Source organism: Helicoverpa armigera, chromosome 5, assembly GCF_030705265.1.
Source record: "Helicoverpa armigera isolate CAAS_96S chromosome 5, ASM3070526v1, whole genome shotgun sequence".
NCBI lineage: Eukaryota > Metazoa > Arthropoda > Insecta > Lepidoptera > Noctuidae > Helicoverpa > Helicoverpa armigera.
The window spans coordinates 6,938,962-6,959,993 of record NC_087124.1 but is presented as its reverse complement, the minus strand read 5'-3'; the positions used below and the strand labels follow the sequence as shown (position 1 = coordinate 6,959,993).

The 21,032-nt window shown below is 36.2% G+C and overlaps 5 protein-coding genes across 8 annotated transcripts in view; 4 read left to right on the top strand and 1 right to left on the bottom strand.

Moving 5' to 3' along the window:
* Positions 1-288: 288 nt before the first annotated feature.
* On the top strand, positions 289-1,819 carry LOC110374789 (uncharacterized). The gene is made up of 3 exons (XM_021332701.3): positions 289-511; positions 627-902; positions 1,080-1,819. The coding sequence occupies exons 1-3, from the start codon at positions 376-378 to the stop codon at positions 1,346-1,348; spliced, it is 681 nt and encodes a 226-aa protein (XP_021188376.2). The 5' UTR covers positions 289-375; the 3' UTR covers positions 1,349-1,819.
* The window catches only part of LOC110374471 (uncharacterized), a 92,312-nt gene continuing 73,087 nt past the window's right edge, over positions 1,808-21,032 (bottom strand). For both annotated transcript variants that reach the window (XM_021332223.3, XM_049841824.2), the window contains exons 8-11: positions 13,585-13,759; positions 13,153-13,268; positions 12,614-12,728; positions 1,808-2,334 (exon numbers count right to left, since the gene is read on the bottom strand). In XM_021332223.3, the coding sequence (XP_021187898.3) occupies positions 1,829-2,334; positions 12,614-12,728; positions 13,153-13,268; positions 13,585-13,759 (912 nt within the window). In that variant the 3' untranslated portion in view covers positions 1,808-1,828. The remainder of the gene's footprint in view (positions 2,335-12,613; positions 12,729-13,152; positions 13,269-13,584; positions 13,760-21,032) is intronic.
* On the top strand, positions 3,062-8,952 carry LOC110374874 (uncharacterized). 2 transcript variants are annotated; one of them, XM_064034808.1, is made up of 6 exons: positions 3,062-3,239; positions 6,069-6,207; positions 6,326-6,465; positions 7,509-7,664; positions 7,751-7,837; positions 7,924-8,952. In XM_064034808.1, exons 2-6 carry the CDS (start codon positions 6,074-6,076, stop codon positions 8,073-8,075), a joined length of 669 nt encoding a protein of 222 aa, XP_063890878.1. In that variant the 5' UTR covers positions 3,062-3,239; positions 6,069-6,073; the 3' UTR covers positions 8,076-8,952. The 2 variants fall into 2 exon arrangements, with proteins under 2 accessions (XP_063890878.1, XP_021188494.1); XM_021332819.3 differs by having other exon boundaries at positions 3,064-3,284.
* LOC110374710 (uncharacterized) lies at positions 9,992-12,497 on the top strand. The gene is made up of 5 exons (XM_021332583.3): positions 9,992-10,165; positions 10,317-10,525; positions 10,626-10,821; positions 10,909-11,037; positions 11,429-12,497. Exons 1-5 carry the CDS (start codon positions 10,129-10,131, stop codon positions 11,587-11,589), a joined length of 732 nt encoding a protein of 243 aa, XP_021188258.1. The 5' UTR covers positions 9,992-10,128; the 3' UTR covers positions 11,590-12,497.
* LOC110375367 (CD82 antigen) overlaps positions 16,312-21,032 on the top strand; it is a 60,037-nt gene continuing 55,316 nt past the window's right edge. For both annotated transcript variants that reach the window (XM_049841828.2, XM_049841829.2), the window contains exon 1: positions 16,312-16,889. The gene's annotated coding sequence lies outside the window, so the exon portion shown is untranslated. The remainder of the gene's footprint in view (positions 16,890-21,032) is intronic.

Here is a 21,032-nt window from a genome sequence, read left to right as displayed (position 1 = left end):
ATGTGTATCTATTACTAAACCAAGGAGTGTGAATTCATTGACTTGTTCTAGTTTTGTGTTATTATAGGAGTAGTTTTGCCTTTGCAGCTTTGCAGGCCTTTGCAGGCTGAAAGTGACATTTCAGCCTGCAAGAAGGCCTATTTGAAATAAAAACATTTTGATTTTTGATTATCTTGGCCACTTGTCTATGTTGCATGGACGGCATTTTTTTTATTTTGTCTTAATTTTATCACTTTAAAATGTACTCTGTGGCTTCACTTCATAGACTTGACAGCAGTTTGTTTGACACATTAAGTAAGCTTTGACGTCTCAACCGTTGAATAAGTTTCCAGGCGTAGGGCGTAAACTTTTACCGATTTGTTTACTTTCAGAAAAATGGCAAAGTCTAAGACAGGATTGTTTGCACTTGGATTCTTTGTATTTGCCTCATTATTCATTATTATTGCCTTCGTTAGTCCATACTGGCTTGTTACAGACGGAAAACTTAAGAACCCGAAGTTTATAAAAATTGGTAAGATGTACTGGTATTTTATAGAAAAGAAGTACAATGCTGTGTGAACACGGGTAATATTGGTGTTTTACTCAATAACATGCATCAATAACTTGCTTTTCTTATTCATTCTCAGGCTTATGGGAGGTGTGCTTCCAAGGTTTCGAAGAAATCCATCATTGGTACGATACAGTATTTACTGGTTGCTGGTGGATATTTGAAGAAGAATATTACATTATTCATGACATACTACTGCCTGGTTTTTTCATTGCAACACAATTCTTTTTCACTATATCCATGTGTTGTGTTATATTGTCGATGTTTTTGTCTTACCTTTATATGAAGAAGGATAGAGATGATGACAAGTACCTAACGCTTCTGGTAACATTAGGCACTGTGCTTGTGATTGGAGGTTTGTTATATTTTGTTTTTTTTTTTTGTTGTTAATAACTGCTGCCAATGAAAATTTGCTGATAAAAGTGAATTTAGTCTGAGTGTATATGATTATATCAAAACTTTTAAACATCAATGTCTTAAGTATTTTACAGAACACCTCAAACATTTTGTAATAATTTTCTTTGTTTTACAGGATTTTCTGGGATCATATCTGTGGTCACTTTTGGGGCTAGAGGTGATGGTCGAGACTGGATGCCCAATTGGGAACACAATGATCTTGGCTGGGCATTTGCTCTTGGTGTTGTAGGGGTAGTGTTCCTCTTCCCCGCTGGCATCCTGTTCTTAGTAGAAGCTCGAGTTCAAAAGTATAAGAGACTACATGAGATGCAAAGCCGGGAGCCATCATCTTATACTATGCATGAAAGGAAGGTTGGGTATACAGGAGGACATACTGACATTTAAGCTGTAATTAGATTAAAACTCCGTCCTTTCAGATCTTTTAACTTTTTTATACATTTTTTTACAAATTTTACATATTTTTTTGACATGTAAATTAATGTTACTTAAAGTTAATGTAGTTATAGACTAATAGTCCGTCCAAAATGTGTTTTTTTCTACTTTATTAGTTAGGGTACATAACATAGACTCATTATTAAATTATACTCACTTAAACATAAGTTTGGATCTGAGTAGCAATTTAAAATGTACTGATATCATAGTAAAGAAAGAACTGAGTAACTAGGCTTTTTAAGTAATAGTTTAGATTGCAATAGGTGGCTGGAAATTTAATGTATGATACTTTTTGTTGCCTAACCAAATCATCTGTTTTGTTTTGGATATTCTAACAGTAAAACATATTCATGATCACTTATTAAGCTTGTGTTTAGTTATGTATAAGATTGTGTGCCTTAAAAATATATAATTTTAATAAAATTTTCTTTTTCATTCTAAAAGCTCATATTTTGCATCTTTATAACATGTAGTATTCAAAAGATTGTTTAAGTTAGGAGGTACTGTGTTTCTGCACAGCAGCGCCATCTTGGCAGCTTCAAATCCTATGTATATGCTTTGTGATTCCTGAAGTCCAGAGAGCATACCAAAAATAAAGCCACTTGAAAAACAATCTCCTGCTCCTGACACATTTTCGATTTTAGCTATGGGTTCAGTTGGGTAAAATTTCGTGACTATATTATGTGATGTGTTTCTTCTCATAGTAATAACCCCTTTGGATCCCATCGTAACAATCACGAATTTAATCACTTTTGAGACTGTTGAATATAATTTTATAATTTCGGTGATTTCACTGTTATTCTTAGTATGAGTCCTTTGGGATGCTTCAAGTTTTTGCGCCATAGCTCGTAATTCGGATAAGTTTGGTGAAGCATAAGATATTTGTTGATGTTGTATAATCTTTGAAGCTTTTCTTCTGTCTGTTGGCTCGAAAAATACTGAAACATAGAGACACTTTTATAATTAATTTTTCATAATGTGCTGTTCTACAGCGCCAAAAGTTATTTGTTTACATAAATATAATGTGTAGTCATTTACAATAGTCAACTCAATAATACATCCCCCTATTTTAGGGAAGGCCTTTGAGCAGTTGGCGTCTTTAGGCTGACCGACGAGTAAAGTCATGAGTACATATTACGGCTAAAGCCCGAAGTGCGGCTACCGCCTGCTTAGTTCTAGCTGGCCAAAGCTAGGTGTACCAGGTTACTCTTCGGATAGGACTAGGTGTAAGCCTTCATCATAGTGGCTAGAACTAGGTGCAGCCGCACACCCAACAAACAACAAAGTACAACAAAGTATAAGTAGCCTATATTATTCGGGAACTGTCTAACTATACTACTATTTTTTATAATGCGCTTCGGTTCCGTAGTTTCAGATCTTTTAGGGCTTAGGGTACGTACAAATCATCATCGTAATCTCCCGAGCCTTTTCTTTTCCAACTACGTTTGGAACCGGTCTAACAGTTCAGTCTAACCGTATACATCTGAGCTGAGATTTACGCTTTAGGGTAGGTACAAAAAAAAACAAAAAGGTTTCCTCTTTATCTTATCAGTATAAAAGCGTTATTAAAAGTTATCCTTATTTTTCCCTTCCATAATGTCTCTAATGGAAGTTCAATTCAAACGTCAACGTCACCGTCCGACTGTCAGTGTCAATGTCGTCAACGGGCGAACGAAGACGGAACGGTTGTTGGTGTTTGTTGGATATTTGGGCGTCTTGGGGCGTTGATCACTCTCCTCACATCACAATTGCACCAACATTTGTGTTTATTTTAAACAAAGTTTTTGAATTACAAACTGATTTACTACTGTAGACTACAGTGAACGAATTGGAATAGTGAGCTGTAAGCATTTTTACAAATATTGAGATTCTGATACAAAAACTACAGGTGAGAAACTTTACACACCTATTAATTACTTACTTCTGATTCACACACACGGTTGATTCAAGTTTCGTTTCGAAAATACATTTTTAAACGGTTTAAAAAAGTTTCGATTCGCACCTCAAGCCTCTCGTTATTTATTGGGGCTATGTTTTGCATTCCTTTTCTTGTTTAAGTACTTTAGAAGTGTAAACGATAGGCACGTTAATTTCATACAGGTACATAAAAAGTAAAATCTTATTTGATTTGTAACTGATATTCTAAATAACAACCACCATCACTGTAATTTTTGAACAATGGTATTTAGGTACTTACTGAATAAAATTATTTACAAGTTTTATCAACAGAATAGTAGACAAAACAAAAATATAGTCTGCTGTGTTTCAGATTTATAAAACTGAAATTAAGTAAAACGTAAGTCACATTCTATTTAAATAACAAGAAAAATGTTAGCAGGAATTGCATATGTAGCCAATCTCTATATCATATTATCCATCTCAATGTTTTATTTTTTGTCAATCAAATGACTTCAAATACTATATATACATTATTTGTAACCAATGGGTAGGTATCTAAGTCAAAAATACTTACCAAGAATGTTAAAAAATGCCAAGAATCTCTATGCAATCTTTCCATCATAAAAAGTATTCCAGTTATTATGGAGCCAAGTTCTGTTCAAGTTATTTTGTAGTTTAAATCAATATCTAGTGACTGAGTCAAAAGTTTTTTTTTTTAAATTATTGTAGACTAATAATTTTTATTTTTTTACATTTGTACATAGTATAAGCAAGATAAGTACATCTTGAAAAATCTGTGATGTCATTACATACTTACAAATTGCATAGAAAATATTTTTTTGGTATTTAAATAACACTAATTAATTTTTATGGTTTAGGTTCTCCTGTAATGATAGTTGTATTTTGTGATAAATAAATAAAATAAAATAAATAAATAATTTGCATAATAATTCATTAAATGTTTTCCATCAATTTATATCTATTGTAAAATATCTGACTAGTATTTAACTTTTCTGCATATTCTTCCTATTTTTTTCCTGTGCATTTTCTATAAATACTGAAATCTTCTTGAACAGTTCCAACATTAGCAATTAACAGATATTTCCCCAAAATAAAAATAAAAAACCAACAAGTGAAAAAAAAAAACAAAAAAAAATATTTTGCATACTTAATTAGTTCCCACAGTTAAAAATGCGTGTGAACATTTTGGCATTGTGTTTCTGGGTGAATGTTATGCTGTTTGTGTTACTCACACTGGCTCCATTGACTGTATTGCGAAACTCCTTTACAAAGGTACTTAGATTTTGCTATTCATCTCAGGTGTATGACCTTGTTTCATGTTAAGTGACATATGCTTATAAAGCTCCTACAAATTGCTTTGACATTGAATTTAACTAATTAAAAAATTGAGGGTAATTGTATCACTTTGGACATGTACTTAAACAATGCCCTTTAGGTAGTTATTTTTTGTTCATGGTATTGTATTTTAATATTCATCATCCGAGCCTTTTTCTCAACCATATTGGGGTCGGCTTCCAGTCTAACCGGATTCAGCTTTGCCGGATTGTATTTTAATATTCATTTTCCGAAAATTCTGAACTTAGCTAATCTGCATCCTGAATCTGTAAGAAATTAACTTTTCGTTTGAGATATTTTTGATTTGATTTTGCATACTAATTTCGAAACAGACAATGGGGCTTCGCCTGTACTAGCCCTAGATATTTCAATCTCTCTAGCTATAGACCACAACCACTATTTTTTTCGCAGATATAATAAAAAAGATAGATAGATACATTGCATTCTGTTATTACTAAATCTTCAAGGGGCAGCCAACTCACATTGAGTCATTGTTTTACCGAAAGCCTTAGTAAACTGCGCGTGTATTCGGTAGAACCGCGCTCTTGCTCAATGGCGCAGCTGAACTTGATGGAATGGCCATTAAAACTTATGAGATACATTTATCAAAACATATGTGTGTAGTTATGGAGGTACAGACCTTTTCCGAAAATAAAGTTTTTATATTTGTGTGCTTTTTAATGATCAAAAAATTTGTTTACACAAAGGGCCTTGTATGTCCGCAAAGTACTCCATTTTTGTTTCAACCACAAGGGATAGGACATTGTAAATCTCTTTAACATCGTCTGCCCTGGTTCTTCCAAAAATTCCTTCAACCAGTACCTAGTTTCCTTAGATTGCCTTACGATTATTAGGGACCCTTTAAGTAGAATAAAGACTGTTTTTCCACTGTTAACTATACTTTTATACTAGCTAGCCATCTATTTACGCTCAATATATAATTTTCATAGAATTATAATCACAAAGCATTTATGCGTCGTGATCAGGAATCTTATTATGGCCGTGTCTGTGACGACTAGCGAGCATATTAATCCATTAAAACTTATCGACCCTAATTGGGGCAGCGGGGCAGCGTCAAAAACACATGGTCCTATTAGGTATATGCTATTATTGAGCAATGCTTACAATGCATTCAGTAGTAACCGTAAAAAGCAGACATACCTTTATGCTATAAAATTCTAAGCGTGTGAATTTGAAAAAGGGGCTCATCTGGGCTTAGTTAACTAGAGTATATAATATTTTCCGTATTTAATACAGCTAAGTCTAGATTTAGGTCAAATGTTAGTTTGGGTTTAAAATGAACGTGAATTCTTTCTTTTATATTTTTTTAATTCTGGTCCTATGTTATGCACCTTATGTAACCATTATAAGCTCCGCAGAATACCGCAGATTTACGTATTTTTTTAACTTGTTGCAGAGACAATGAAGAATAGAAGTTTGGCCGGTAATTGTGGCATTGGCGTGTTTGTCATTGCCCTTGTTACGGTGGCATTGGCATTCGGTACGCCCAGCTGGTTGGTCAGCGACTCCAGAATAAGAGGCGCCAAATTAGATAGGTAAACGCTGACGTTTGCTTAATTGCTGACACAACACAGCAGTTATAAAAAAAAAACTTCCGATAAATATATTCGACTTTGTGGAAAAGACGTTTATCATAAAGTGTATCTCTTCCAGATTAGGATTATGGAGCCACTGCTTCCGGTCTCTGCCCGATCCTCTGGATCAGTACCAAAGAAGATTTTTCGTAGGATGTCGTTGGGTGTACGATCCCTTCACTACTGGATACGATAAGATCCGTGGATATTTACTTCCCGGTATGTATTTTTATATTGTTCGGTCTAGTGCCTAACCGTTGCGTATATTGTCTATGTTTTCTCAACCATCCTCCTGTAAGCTGCCCAGAGGATTTTTGGCTGTCGAAAAAAGTTAGCCCTCAAATCGATTAATATTAAACATGCTAGAATAACTGTTGTCGGTTTGTCTGGCCTTCACGCCAAAACTACTGAATCGATTTAAAGCCTGGGAAACCACATAGGCACGGGCGTAGCCAGGTTTTAGAATCGGGGGGGGGTTCAAAAAAATAAAACGAATAAAAATACAAAAAATAGCCGGTTATCCATAAGAACAATATTTAATATGTAATAAACAGATTCAGAGAAAACTTCTGGAATGGAAGGAATCGTCGAAGACCTTATAGGGGGACAATATAGGCTAAATAAAAAAAATACGTTCAGTTATACCTAGGTACACGTTATAGAATTAATCTTCTGTTCTTCTTTTTAAATATATCCACTACTTCATTCGCATCAATTTCTATCCCATAGTGAATGTTCATGAGAGCCAAGCCATTCAGTCTGTTTTCGTCGTCGTTCACTGTAAATTGCAATCTGCTTAAATACTCTCGCTCGGTCTCGGTAATGAACGCGACATGCGCGCGGTGCGCGTGGGATACGAAACGGCACGACGCGGCATGAAACTACACGAAGATTACCGAATGTGACACGACGACGAGCGGCTCGGCGCGGTGCGCCCGTAGAGAATCCAATCCAAACCACATACTTTTGAGTGTAATTAATTAATATAGTTAAATTTTATCTTAACTTTTCGGGGGGGGTTTGAACCCCCAAAACCCTCCCCCTGGCTACGCCCGTGCACATAGGCCTTCCTTCGGGCGCTGGATGAACTGCGGGGATAGCTTTATAAACTGTTCGACATGACATCACAAAATATTCAACATGTTTGTAGAAAAATGGGCCAAAGTTGAATAATGTCTAAGTGAAAATCGGCTTATAAGAATAGCGCCGAACTTTAACCATGACTCAAAAAGTATATTCTTACGAACATTTTTTTGTTGCAGGTTTCATGATAGCTACACAGTTTTTCTTTACGTTATGTTTACTGGGAGTTTTGATATCCACAGTATTAGTACTGATGTACTTCTTGTGTTGGGGACCTGACCAAAAAAGATATGTGACGTTGATAAAAAGCATTGGATACATTATGCTAGGATCAGGTAAGATTAACTGAGCTAATTGAACTAATTTAAAGCTGGGTCAAAGTTAAAACAATTTTTCATAATACGAATTATATTTGTTTTAGGTATTTGTGGAGTAATTGCTGTTATTGTTTTTGCCTCCCTGGGAAACACAGACGGATGGATGCCAGACCATCCCAACAATTATTTAGGTGAGTAATTACTTTGTGCATTAGCATTACAGTTTTTTTTTGTACTTTAATTCATCATTAACATTAATTTTTCACTGTTTTTACAGGCTGGTCTTTCGGCTTAGGCGTCGTTGGCTCCGTGGCGTGCTTAGTGACCGCAGCTCTCTTTTTGACTGAATCTAATATCCAAGCAAAGAAGCGCGATAAAATAAAAGAGTCTCAAGCAAGATTTGAGTTAGAGTACGAAACTAAAGCATAACATTGACGGCACACATCTAGTGTTAATTAAGTAATAAGTCTAGATCTGAACATATACGTTAGCTCCGTCCAAAATAATTTTACGAATATATAAAGTGAGTGGCTATTCCAGTGAATGGATTTTATTACCAGTAAACACATTTTTTTTAGATATATTTTACAGATTTACTTGAATCAACGTAATATTATGTACTTGTAATATTGTAGTTATTTGTCTAGTTGAGTTGTAGTTGTAAGGACAAATTTTGACAAAGCTATGGAGTGTATGGAATAAAAGATGATTTATGGTTGATTTTTGCACCTGAATGATATACAGACTAATGGTATATTAATTAAACTGACTACCTCCACTTGTAACCTTTGACGAAACATTCCGCTATTCACACAAGCAAGCAGCGAACTCACTGCACGTAAATATTACAATAAGTTATATGTATATGTATTAATTACCAACTTTTTTATCAATATTAATATGCCAATTGTAGAACCACCTGTATTTTAGGCTATTTTAAAAAGATAATATTGAATTGATAATACTTTTGTATTGTATTCCATAACTTTGTTAGTTATAAGTAGAAAAATTGCTTTTTTATAAAGTAATTTTAATCAAGTGCCTTTGCAGATGTTTCCTGCTTAATTTTGATAACAGTTTGGTTGGTTGCTTATTCCATATTTATATCAATTGTTTATTTGATATTAATTTACAAAGACAAGATCAATGTACCTTACGATACCGTCCAGTTTATACAATTTTACATCTATTTCATAAGTAAGTTCTTTAAGTTCATTGTAAAATTAGTTTAAGAATTATGTACTTTTGTAATTTAATTGATTCAGTCTTAACTGCCTTATTATAACATTAAAATTATTTTACATAATTATATTTTTCTTATTTTGTTTTACAAAGAATCACCCCATTTGGTAAACAGCGATCGAAGGTTGCTCTTTGTGCGATTGATTAGGTGATTCTGTCGACTACATATTGCTATGGAGTCCCGCTATCCCACGTAACAGTTTTCTTCACCCTTCAGGAAGACTGGCAGTGACAAAGAAGTAGTCCCCAAATTGCTACATAGGTAAAGAGTGAAAGAAGGATATCACAAAGATTGGATATCATCTCTATCAATCGCCCTAGTGCAATACATGGTTACAACTCTCGTCAAATAATTTTATCGCGAAGTTTGCTATTGGTGCTAGTGACTGTAGAACAGTCAATGGCGCAAGGCATCAAATAGTTGACTTCATCATTGCACGCCAAAGCTATGGGACGGACGAGACCTACTAGCACAGTTTAGATGTGACTATATGATTTGGTTCACACATTTAGTGTAAGGCGGCCAACTTTCCGAAAACTGAATGCGGGACTTAACCTTTCGTGAAAAGGGGAGGGGGGGGGGCATTGAAAAATTATCGGAAGGAACTGATAAAATAAAAACCGTAAGCAAAAAGCTATAATTTAACCTATCAATATCGTGTCACAGCGTGCACTAATGTCTTATTTTCAAAATCATTAGGCCTCACGAGTTCGGTAGAAATAAAGAGAACGAGATTATATTAGAGGTACCTATAGGTGATCTGTGTTCCTGCACTGTTGAGCGTGCGCGCAGGTGGGTGTTGTGTAGAAGCGTGGTAGAAAAATAGGGATGCGGGACATGCGGGACGCATACAACGTTTTGCGGGACTATTTTACTAATAATTTCAAAACGGGATTTCGTCAAGCATTGCGGGACGGTCCCGCAGAATGCGGGACGGTTGGCCGCCTTAATTTAGTGACTGTTTTACAGTCACTAACTTGGATACCTTTATTTGACGAATACTTTATATCTACTGTTTTTTTTTTACTTTTGCTTTATTTCAACATGATAAAATACATTTTTGAACGCAAAATGTAATGTCATATTGAAAGCTAAAAACGTTTGGATATGTCATTAGTGTCAATTTACGTTTTGCAGTTGCGGACGCTTACTTGTTTTCATTTTGTGTATAGTTAATATTGTGTATTGTTCCATGAAGTAGTGATTTATTGCTTATATTGATTAAATATAATCCACAAAATGACGGCTGCCAATAACGAGTATCCTAAGGCATCAAGTAAGTAATTTAAGTTGGGCACGCCCATGCCAACAATTTTGAATACAATTTACGTTTGTTACTTTCCTTCACTCTATTATACTTGATGTGGTTCAAACATATTTAAAATAAACATATTTACTTAATTGAAAACCTCAATAATTATTTACAGATGCCACTCTAATTGGAGCCAGCATTACATACATTGCTGGCCTGTTTCTTCTGTTGTCGTTTGCCGGCCCTTACTGGATTGAGTCTTATCCTGAAATGTTCTCCAGCTTTAAACACATGGGACTGTGGGAATACTGCTTTGATCGCTATCGATTCCCTTCCTACCAGTTTGATAAACTGTTTCATGGATGCCACTACATCTTTAGTCAGGTGAGTAACTTTTACTTTGAATAATATCTACACCTAAATAAAATTATTTTAATCAGCATAATATAATGTGCTATGGCATAATATAATATTCTTATTACAGGAGTTTTACGTGATTCGAGAATGGCTGCTGCCTGGCTGGTTGATGACAGTACAGTTCTTTGTAACAGTAGCTCTGATATTGTCTCTGTCATCTCAAGTGTTGCTGGCATGTGTGATAGTGAGGTGGCCACTACGCACCGTCCTGAGATACGAATGGATCTTTGTCAGTGCTGCATTCATCATGGTGGCTATATCAAGTAAGATACAAGTCATTACCTACTCAAAGTTTTGGTTTCACAATACAAAAGTTTGTTTTTCAATACCATTTCCTTGTTTAATTTCAGGTGGATTCTTATTCTTGGCAGTTGCCATATTCGGTGGGAACTGCTACCGGCGCGATTGGCTGTTGTATCCTTCATTCAATGTACTGTCATGGTCTTATGCCTTTGCTGTAGTTGCCTTCATGTTGTTTGGTAAGAATATCATTTTTACTAATATTACAAATGAAAAAGTAATTTAACTGTGCTTACAGGCCAAAACTACTGAACCAAATGTAGAATGTGGTTCAAACATAGTTTAAAGCCTGAGGTACAACATGGGTTACCATTAGCTTTTGGGTGTGGTTTCCCTGGAGCATGGGTTAAATGATAAGGACCAGGTTATATAAGTTTAAGTATTTCTTGTATATTTCCTTAAAGCCTATTTACTAGAAAGTAATGAGTAATATGATGCCACAAAATTATCATACAGAGTAATGATCATTTTTCCATTTCTTATTTTCCTGGGACAATTTAACTTTTAACAGTGATCTCTAATCACTCTGAATGGATTGTCATTAATATTTTTTGTGTATTTTATACACAGGAGCTGCAGCAATTCTTTTGTACTTGGAATCCCGAAAGCTTTACGAACTCCGTTTGGAAGCTAAGAACTTGGTTGCTCAAATGCAACACAGCCAGCCGGAACATGCCTTGCACCATTTACGTGATCAGTTGCAGCAGCAACGTCAGCTGGGATTCATTTAAAGAAATAAAGGACTGGCATAAAATTATTATTTTAGAAGTATACTTCATGTTCTTGATGTTAAACAAACACAAATATCAATTAAACACCATGTTGTCTTGCTTGAAGCTTTGAGCACAAGACAAACAGTTCTATCTACACTTAATTTTAGAGAACACATTAATAATTGAATCTCAGTGTAATAATTATATCTCCAATCTCCAATATTTTTTTGACTACAGTCAGGTGAGGTGATAGTTGCTTTCATATTTTGTGTACTTATTGGATTCTCAATATTTAATTATATTAGTGTCACAGTTTGTGCCTTAGTAAAAACACTACACTTATTATAATCTACTGTGTTCTGACATTTTTAAGAATGATTATGATAGTTTTATTTTTTGTGTAAGTTTGTACTTGATTACTTTTAGTATTGCAGTGTTGCATTTAGTATTGACTTGTATGTTTTTTAAATCCAACTTTGTTGGATGTCTATTGTATCGTTCGGGTTTTTTTTTGTGACTGATTAATTGCCTTTTTTTGTAGTACATTAAGTTTTATACTGAATGGTTCACTTGACCAGAACAATATTTACTTAATAGTAATAGAAACATGTATTTACAACCCCATGAGTTTCGATGTATAATAATGAAATTAATTATCTCCATTTTTTGTCTTTGCTTTTATAATTCTAGTTTTAGTTATGTTTAAGATTTGTACTTTAATTTAATGTATTATTTTTATTTGATCAATTTTGACTTATTACTTAATAATCTGTACCTAACATGTGCCTTAAGAGAGTAATGATTAAAAATTATGGATATAGGCTTTGTAAACCCATCCGTCCAAATAATAATCTCAATAATTAAGCCATTCCAAGGATGAACGCTGATTGTACTGATAATAATTTTAAATAAACGTGTAAAGAAAGTGTTTTGTTTATATTTTGAGAAATCATTCTCTTTATCTTATATTAGCTGACCTAAAAATAAGACAGGGAAAGATTCAACCTATACAGAATTAAAAAAACACTGTTATATCACTCACCAGGTTTTTGAAGACGCTGACACGTATCTAATACGTAGTCTATTGTTGATTGAGGTACATTGCCGTCTAAAACGACTAAAGGAGCCTTCTCTAGAACATTGATGTGCTTATTCACCTGTAAAGAAAAATGTTGGTACCTAAAGGGAAATGTAAAGAAAAATGTCATGCATAGTGCCACGAAGCGTAAGTTAATTAGAGGCTTTTGTTTGATGTTACAGTTGATGCCACGACATTACCTACATGTCTGACAAATGGCCTCAAGTGTCAGATATTAATTATAGCTTTAAGTCGACCGTGGGTGTCATTGTAAGCCCCTCTGCCAGGGCTTCTGTGTATTCGTAGAGACAAAATAGCGGTAGGTTGAACATGGAGTTATACCTACGTACATAATTTAGTTGGGTAGATCATGGATAAATCGAAATGACTAAATTAGAGAGTTAAGGATCGAAGTTCTATAGCACTTAAAACCACTGCTTAGTGGTGGCTTTTAACTATTGATTACCTAGGAGCTCTAGTTATCCGTAAAATATAATAAGTACCAGATCAACTGTGATGTTGTTATGGAGAGCCATGTCGCCCAGTCCAAGCAGGCATTCGCCTCGAACGTCCATCACTGCGGCATACGAAGGGGTGCGACCATTTTTCACTAAACAACCTGTAAAAATAGACTTTGTTTTTCAAAGACTAATACGCAAACAATTCAATAAAAACATCACTTATCACCACTATGATGGGATGGGTATAAGGTATGTAAGGTTGTAAGTAGGTCCGGTCACCAAACACCAAAATCATCTATGTCGAGGCTTCATACCCTCGGTTCTTTCTAGCCATCAAATAAATCGTCCAATAATGTAGAGAAAGAAAATGTGCAACTTTGAATTAGTTTATGATTTAGAATTAGTGATGAATCCTCATTCATCCAAAAGCCTTAACCGTCGTCAGGAGTCAGGACTATCTATTGTGTTTATTACCATCCAGCAGCAGTCCTGGGGCTACATTCGCCAAATATTCTCCGTCGGCGTCATCTCCGACGGCAGTGAGGAGCTTGGTGCGGCCACCTCGAAGCCTGTACAGGGCCTCTGCCATATTGCGCGCCACGCCACCAGCACCCTGCTCCGTGCCACACATGTGAGTGCTCCCATCCAACTGAAACAATTACACATTATTGGGTTTCTAGAAAACCGTTTTTTCAAAGTTACCGCGGCCCTGGTACATAAAAGGCTTACGAAGGAACTCGATGGATTTTTAGTCTGTAAAAGTCTGACACAAGTGCGTGCGGTACAGTTCAAGCGACGAGGGACACCGCTGCTAACCAACAGCGGGAGGGGTAATTTGATGATTTTTACCATCGATACAAAAGAAAGGTATCTCCGAATACGCAAATGTTAACTGTTTCAAAACGTCGCAGCCACATATGTAAGTAGTCGTAGTAGGACTGGTTAGTAATAGTTGAGTGGCTGTGGTATGGGTACAGATTTGTAAAAAGTATGTTAATTATTAGCAGGAATATTACGAAAAAAAACTTTTGTATTTTTACCCAGGACATACCTAATTCCTATAAGAAACCTTCATTTTATTTGGTTCAGTAGTTCTGGTGTGAGTCTTACTTTCGAATTTATTTATGTACGTAACGATTTACTCACCATGCTAGGCTGAGGTAATTAAATGGAAGACTTAATTTTTATTTGCGAGAAAATTCCATAATTTTCATTTACTAAATATAGCTTACTTACTTCCACCTGTCTGCATAATTCCGTTGCGATGCAAGTGCCTACCTACGTTTCAGTAGGTATAGCTGTGAAGCTAAAAGGAAGTGCTTCATTGCATGTGAATTTTAATTATAAGGCAGTTCATGACGGGACCGCATCGTGAATTACTTGGCCAGTTGTAGGCAAGTCTAGTGATGTGAAGCTAATGTTCCGATAGCGCAAGTTAAATGGCAAATGTTTGCTAGCAAATACATTTCAGTTTAAAACGGTTTTCCATAATGTTTCCTTTTCATGCTACAAAGCTTCGGCGTCTAATCTACTTGTCAAATAACGTGACTCCACAGTCTGCAATTGCCAGCTATCTTATTAACCTTATTTGCTCATGATTTTATGACGCATCCGTAAGGATACCTGGGTAAAGGGTCGCGTCATCTAGGTTCAATTGCTCTCCTGTTTATTATGCTCTGTTAGTAAGACAGTCCTTCTGAAAGGTAAAGTTAGTTTGTGTCCAAAATGTTGAGGAGATGAGGGCACGTCACTAGCGCAGTGCATGTCGGCATCAGGTGCGGCGGTGACCGGTCGTCCGGTCAGTGGGCTGGCGGGCCCGGCGGCGCATGCCGTTGACCGCATTGATGCTATCAGCGACCACCACGCCGCCCGCAGTACACCACTGCATTATGTGATCCATTTGTTTTTGCCCACAGATTTATGCTATGCTAATGTTTTTACCGTTGAATTTATTCAATTATATTTGTTGCTGCGGAATTTCAGCTTTCCGTGTCCCATACATTTTCTTGACTGGCATTGTTTCGTGTGAACTGTGAGGCAAATGGTCTGAATGTAATTTTTTGCGATTTAGGTAGATGGAGGCCAGAACTGGTTTATTATTTGAATTTATGTGAAGCTTTTATTGATGTACTTAATGATAAACTTTAGATTTGCATTTAGCAAATTATGTAAGTTGTACCCATTTGTATAGATCATCATCATAGTTTTCCCACATCCTCCAAAACTATTTTGGTCTATTCATTTACTATTTTTGTTTGTGTTTATCATTATAATAAATGTTAATACATAAATAATACATTAATACAACAAATTAATGAGTTCGGTGACGTCATTGTTCATGTCCATTATTGTCCATGCTTCCGAGTAGTAAGTACCCAGTAATAGAATTATATTTTAATTAACATTTGTTATTGTGTTACCCATTGAAATGTGAACGAAATTATGTGTGTCGAAGGGAAAACATTTCGTTTGAATACATGATATTGATACATGCGTTCTGCCTAGAAATTATTAAACAATTCGACACAACCACCCGACTTAGGAATCGAAACCGAGAGACCGTGCACAGCAGTCGCGCTATGCGACCACCAGACCATCATCTTAGGACAAAAAGAAATTGTGGCCCATGGGCAAAAATATAACAATACAAATAAATAACGAACATTAAGGTAACGGTAGCCAATTGGCCTACCCACAATTTTTACTAAGGACTCCTTAGTAAGGAGTTAAATTTTGTTCATATTAAGTTTCAGTTTTAATGGATTTTACGGTAACTTAAGAACTTTAGATAGCAGTGACAATGAATGCGATTGATCAGTTACTGCTCAGACAATCTTTGGTCTATGTTTATAAATGTATGTTTTGAACCACATTTATTGAGTGAGTTAGTAAGCAAGTTACTGGTTCTAGTAATAAAAATGTTTTCTTTTTAACGGCTTAGTACGTACATCCCTATATACACTATACGTAAGTAGTACATTTCAACCTAAGGTTTTAACCGACATTCATAGACAACTACATATTTCCCATTTAAAAAAAATATTTAACAAAAGAATAACCTTTTGGTTTAATTTCTTATTTGCTTTGTCTATTAAGTAATTATGGACGAATGAAATATGAATAAGCTCTTGATACAACGATGTTAAAGTGTTCATTTAGTTGGACAGCCACGCCTCCCGCTTGCCACGTTATGATTACATTTCACTGAGGCCGCTCTTTATTATTCTCACGAAAAAATGATAGTCGAATAACCGCGTCCTTACTTAAGTGTCAATCCAGTACTAAGATGTGTCTGGAAGTGTATTCGAAAGTATATGTGTTTTTGCAATAATCTGTTAAATTTTTATAAACGATTTAGCAATGTGGGAGGGCGCTGGGAAGGCGGCGGTATCGAGCGTGGGCGCGCCGCCCTAGCGGGACAGAAGCCCTACAGTTGAGTGAGCACAGAGGTGGAGCGCGCACGCCCGAGCCGCGCCGCACTCGCCGTACTCGCCGCTCGCACCGCACGCTCCACGCTGCACGGCCAGTGTGCCCCGCGGCCCCCGGCGCACCGACCGCTGCACGTGTATGCACCGCACTCGCGCCGACCACGCGTCGCCGATACAAACCTTGTTGAATAAACGTCACGTGTAACCAACGTTTTCTACAATTATTATTGGCAACTCCAAAAATATTCTAAATTGATAGTGTGACATTAAATAACATGATACGTGTCAGAAAAACAGTGTTTATCGTATAATTTGGGCGGCGGCGGCGAAACGTCTACGTCATGCTACGAGGTAACTAACGTTTTATCTAATGTAAAAAGCCGTTTTATTTTCCAATAGCACACGATTAACAACACCCATGAACTTGATAGCTTGTTAGTCTTTCGAGGGCGTTAATGCGACTAATAACTTAATTGTATTAAGTTTATACAGGGACAAGTTCAAATCGGGTAACAGCTTGCTTATTTTGGCGATATAAGTAATGCTTCAAATGTCCTCTAGGCATTTTTATGAATATTTGATTACCTATTAGTAAGGTTTAACCGATTTAACCTTTATAAACATTCAACAACTCGAAGAGTAGTAATTGATTTAAAGTGGATAACAACTGCTAGCTACGCGTGCTACGACTAGGTTTATAATAAAACAAGAAAATGTTTTTTCAACGGTCACGCCTTGTAATAGGTGTCTTATCTTACAACGATGAAACTTTCAGTAACGAATACACATTTCTAAGAAAATGATAGCTAATAATTTCGAGGCTTGAGGTAGGCAACAGCCACGGGAAACAAAATGCTGTAGCGAGCACAGTTAAACTTGAATTTACCCTGGGGACAGGTTCCGGGACAGCGATCAAAGTAAAAGGATTTCAGATTTCCTCCCGGACTTATTGGAATGGATATGTTAAGATGTTTAAACATTTTGGATATCAATAATTCTACAATGTAATCACTTGTATTTGGTACCTGAAATTTTGCTTGTAGCTAGGGATCAGATCTTACGTGGCGAATTGTAGCAAACGACCGACATAAAAAATTAAAACTCGTAGGTACATTTTAAGAGAAATCCAGTAGTAAAGCTGTCTTCTACAAAAAGGTTAAGACTTACTAAGGACTGGGGGTCTACATAGCCTTTTTCTCACACAATAGGCTCCTATGTCCTGTCACATTATTTGGATCGCTCTATCGGATTTTGAGCTCTGTAGTATTTTTAACGTGACTTGAATACACTGTCTTGAATAAACTACGTCTTTTGCTGATTTTAGAAGTGTTTATTTTTTAATCAAATATTTTTCTATGGTGGTAAAAAAGTAAGGAGTAATGAGCTCGTATGTAAGGCTAGTTTCATTGCAATTCGCTTAACCACTACGTATATTTTTTACTTCACATTTATGAAATTAATATTATCCCGTTAAAGCTGACCCTCCAAATTAACCCCTCAGCGTGCAGGTATGGGCAAATAATTCGAATGATTTATTTACGATGTCCCTCGCTCGGTACCTCCTTTCCATAAATTAGAGGCTTTACGCCAGAGGTCTTATTTCATTATTAAATTTTATAGGGGACCTGTAGGTGATATAATGTCAAACCCAAATATGTTTTATAAACGTTCTGAAAAGATTTTTAATATAACGCTGTTCAAAAGTTGAAATATGCACATAGTTTTCCAAGGCTTAGGTTAATTTATAAGTCTGGCCAAACAGATCATAACGAAGAAGTGAAAAAACTGGAATAGAAAGCACCCTGGTCTAGTTCCGGCTACATAGATTACGTCATCAATCAATGATCGTTTTAACAAAAATCACTCAAGACCTTCGTGATAACTATCAATGAGAACGCCCCAGATCACTGCTCTATTTTCAGGATAGCTAGAAGATAGCGAGTAAACAATTCTTGTGCATGGACAATATCACCTTCAGAAGAAAGTTCTTAATTCATTAAATAATTAAGATGTTAAACAGTAATCTATTGCAAAAAAGTGCAGGTAAATCTGCGGTCTTTTGTCTGCTCTTTTAGCATTCCTTGGCGGATGAGGAAACCGCATTTTTCAAACCAGCTATTGAGTATTCTAAACAAGTGAAGCCGTTTCCAAAACCGCGTTGATATTACCGCGGTATTATGGCTTGCCCCTGAACCAGTGACTTAGGTAGTTAGAGGTGCTAATGGTGCTTTTTCGAGGCATCGATAAAATAACCATTATTTTTGTTCTTCCACTGACATGAAACAGACCACTTTATTTTGTAATGAAATAGATAAATAGCTGTTCGCACGGTTTCTTAGAATATGTATCGTGGTAAACTATTGCTGTTTACTAATCTGTTACCTGTGTTCGGTACTTGCAATAGAATTTTTGTTGTGAAATCTTTTTACTATAATTTGATGTATCAAAATTAAGGTTGTCTCTTATCATAAGTACTTATTTTTGATTAGATAACAAATATAATAATCATCTCTACAGTAAAAAATCGTGCTCTATCTTAATATAGGGTATTTATATAGTTTTAGAGTGTCAATGTCCATATCGTAGCAGTATCGTACCACCGGTTCACACATGTCTCCGTTTTACTGTTCCGTTTTATCGTGTACGTTTTTTTTCGTCGATGGCGTTTTTACTGTATACAGAATACTGTGCCATGTGTGAAGTCACTCATACAACTACATACGCCATCGACGAAAAAAAACGTACACGATAAAACGGAACAGTAAAACGGAGACATGTGTGAACCGGCCGATGATACAACCTGGGTGATTCTTTTTCCCTTTTAAATGTACGGTGGATGTCAGGTTCACCCAGTTCACGTACAGGACGATATTGTCTTAAAAAAACCTTCATTGTTATGTGAAAATATGGTACGAGGTCATTAATACTATACGAAGTATGAGATTAACTACACAATGAACCATATTAATGAATAGTTAGTATATTAGCAACCCTAACGCTTTAAGCTCGGGGTCGTGGGTGCGTTTGTTTACCACAGGTGATGTTAGCCATTCGCTCAACATTATCTGTTTACGGAACCACCACGATAAATGTGTTTATAATTTCAATTTTGAAGCCCCTACAAAAATATACTTAACAGTTTCCAGTGCGTAAACGTAATTAGCACACATGAAACTATGTGTAATGGTTTTTCTTTGGGCCGAAAATAAACTGAAGTGTTATTGAAAACTGTATAAGTACTTAAGCACTTTCTGTTTGTTTTTTATCAGCTTCGTGCGTGATATAATTCTTGTATGTTTGTACACATTCATTTAATGTGTGTACAGTGTACTGCTCTACTTCTATAATTATTTTTTATAAATCACTCACTATTTTTGTCAGTAACCGAAAAGTACATACACAACTTTCATCTATGTACTTGTAGGTGTAATTAATTATATAATTAATTAAGTACCTACATGAGTAAAGTAACGAACATAGGACTACCGACTACTCCAGAGAGAGGATACTATCCCTCACCTCCAGTTGGCCGGAGAGAATGATGTCGAGGACTGGTCTCCAGCTTCTAGCATATCTTGATTGGCCGACCAGAGTTAGTAGCTCTTCTCGTAAGGTGAATACCTTGTGTCTCACTCACCACCCAGTGGGCTGGTACATAATGTACAAAGGTAAATAATAAATAGTTCATTATAGGATGGATATATCCAGATAATGAGATGTTATGCTACAAAAGAGTGCTTCAGTTACGTAACAGTATAATGTTGTGATGAGGCCGGCGAAGCCTCCACTTTACTTATTCAGTCTCCGACTCCTCGCAATGCCTTCGCTGCGAGCGCAGCTCCCAGGGGCACCTCACTAACAACACACTATTATTATCTATTGAATACAGAAACGCTTTGGAATTGAACGAAAATACTCTGTTAGTTCAGTGAATAAGTAAAACTGTTTCGTTTAACTTAGTAGGATTTATTTATTAGCGTTTCAAATTTTAAACAAGTGATACATATTTACATGACGTAAAAAAAAATCCTTATTTATACATATATATGTACAACTAAAAAATGGCATCAAAAACTCCTCATCGCTGCCCACCGGGAGTGTACCCAAGAGGCCTTAGTAGGTAGATAGATAGGTAGCGATTCGGATGTATTATTTTATTTTTATTATTTTTAGCCCATACTGTCCCACTGCTGGGCAAAGGCCTCCCCATCTTGCTTTCTTTCGACCGAGCCCACCAGTCTCGACAATAGGCGTCAAGGTCATCACGCCATCTCTTCCGGGGCCTACCCCGCGTGCGGTGTCCATCCTGAGGTGTCCACTGAGCGACGATAGTGGCCCATCTTTCTGGATGCATTCGGCTGACGTGTCCGGCCCAGTTCCACTTTAATATTGCCGACTTTTGGCCTACATCAGCGACTTTACGATTCGGATGTAAGGAGATTTTAAATGAGAAACTGTTTAACTAACATTGTCTGGAGATTAAAAATCGTAAAT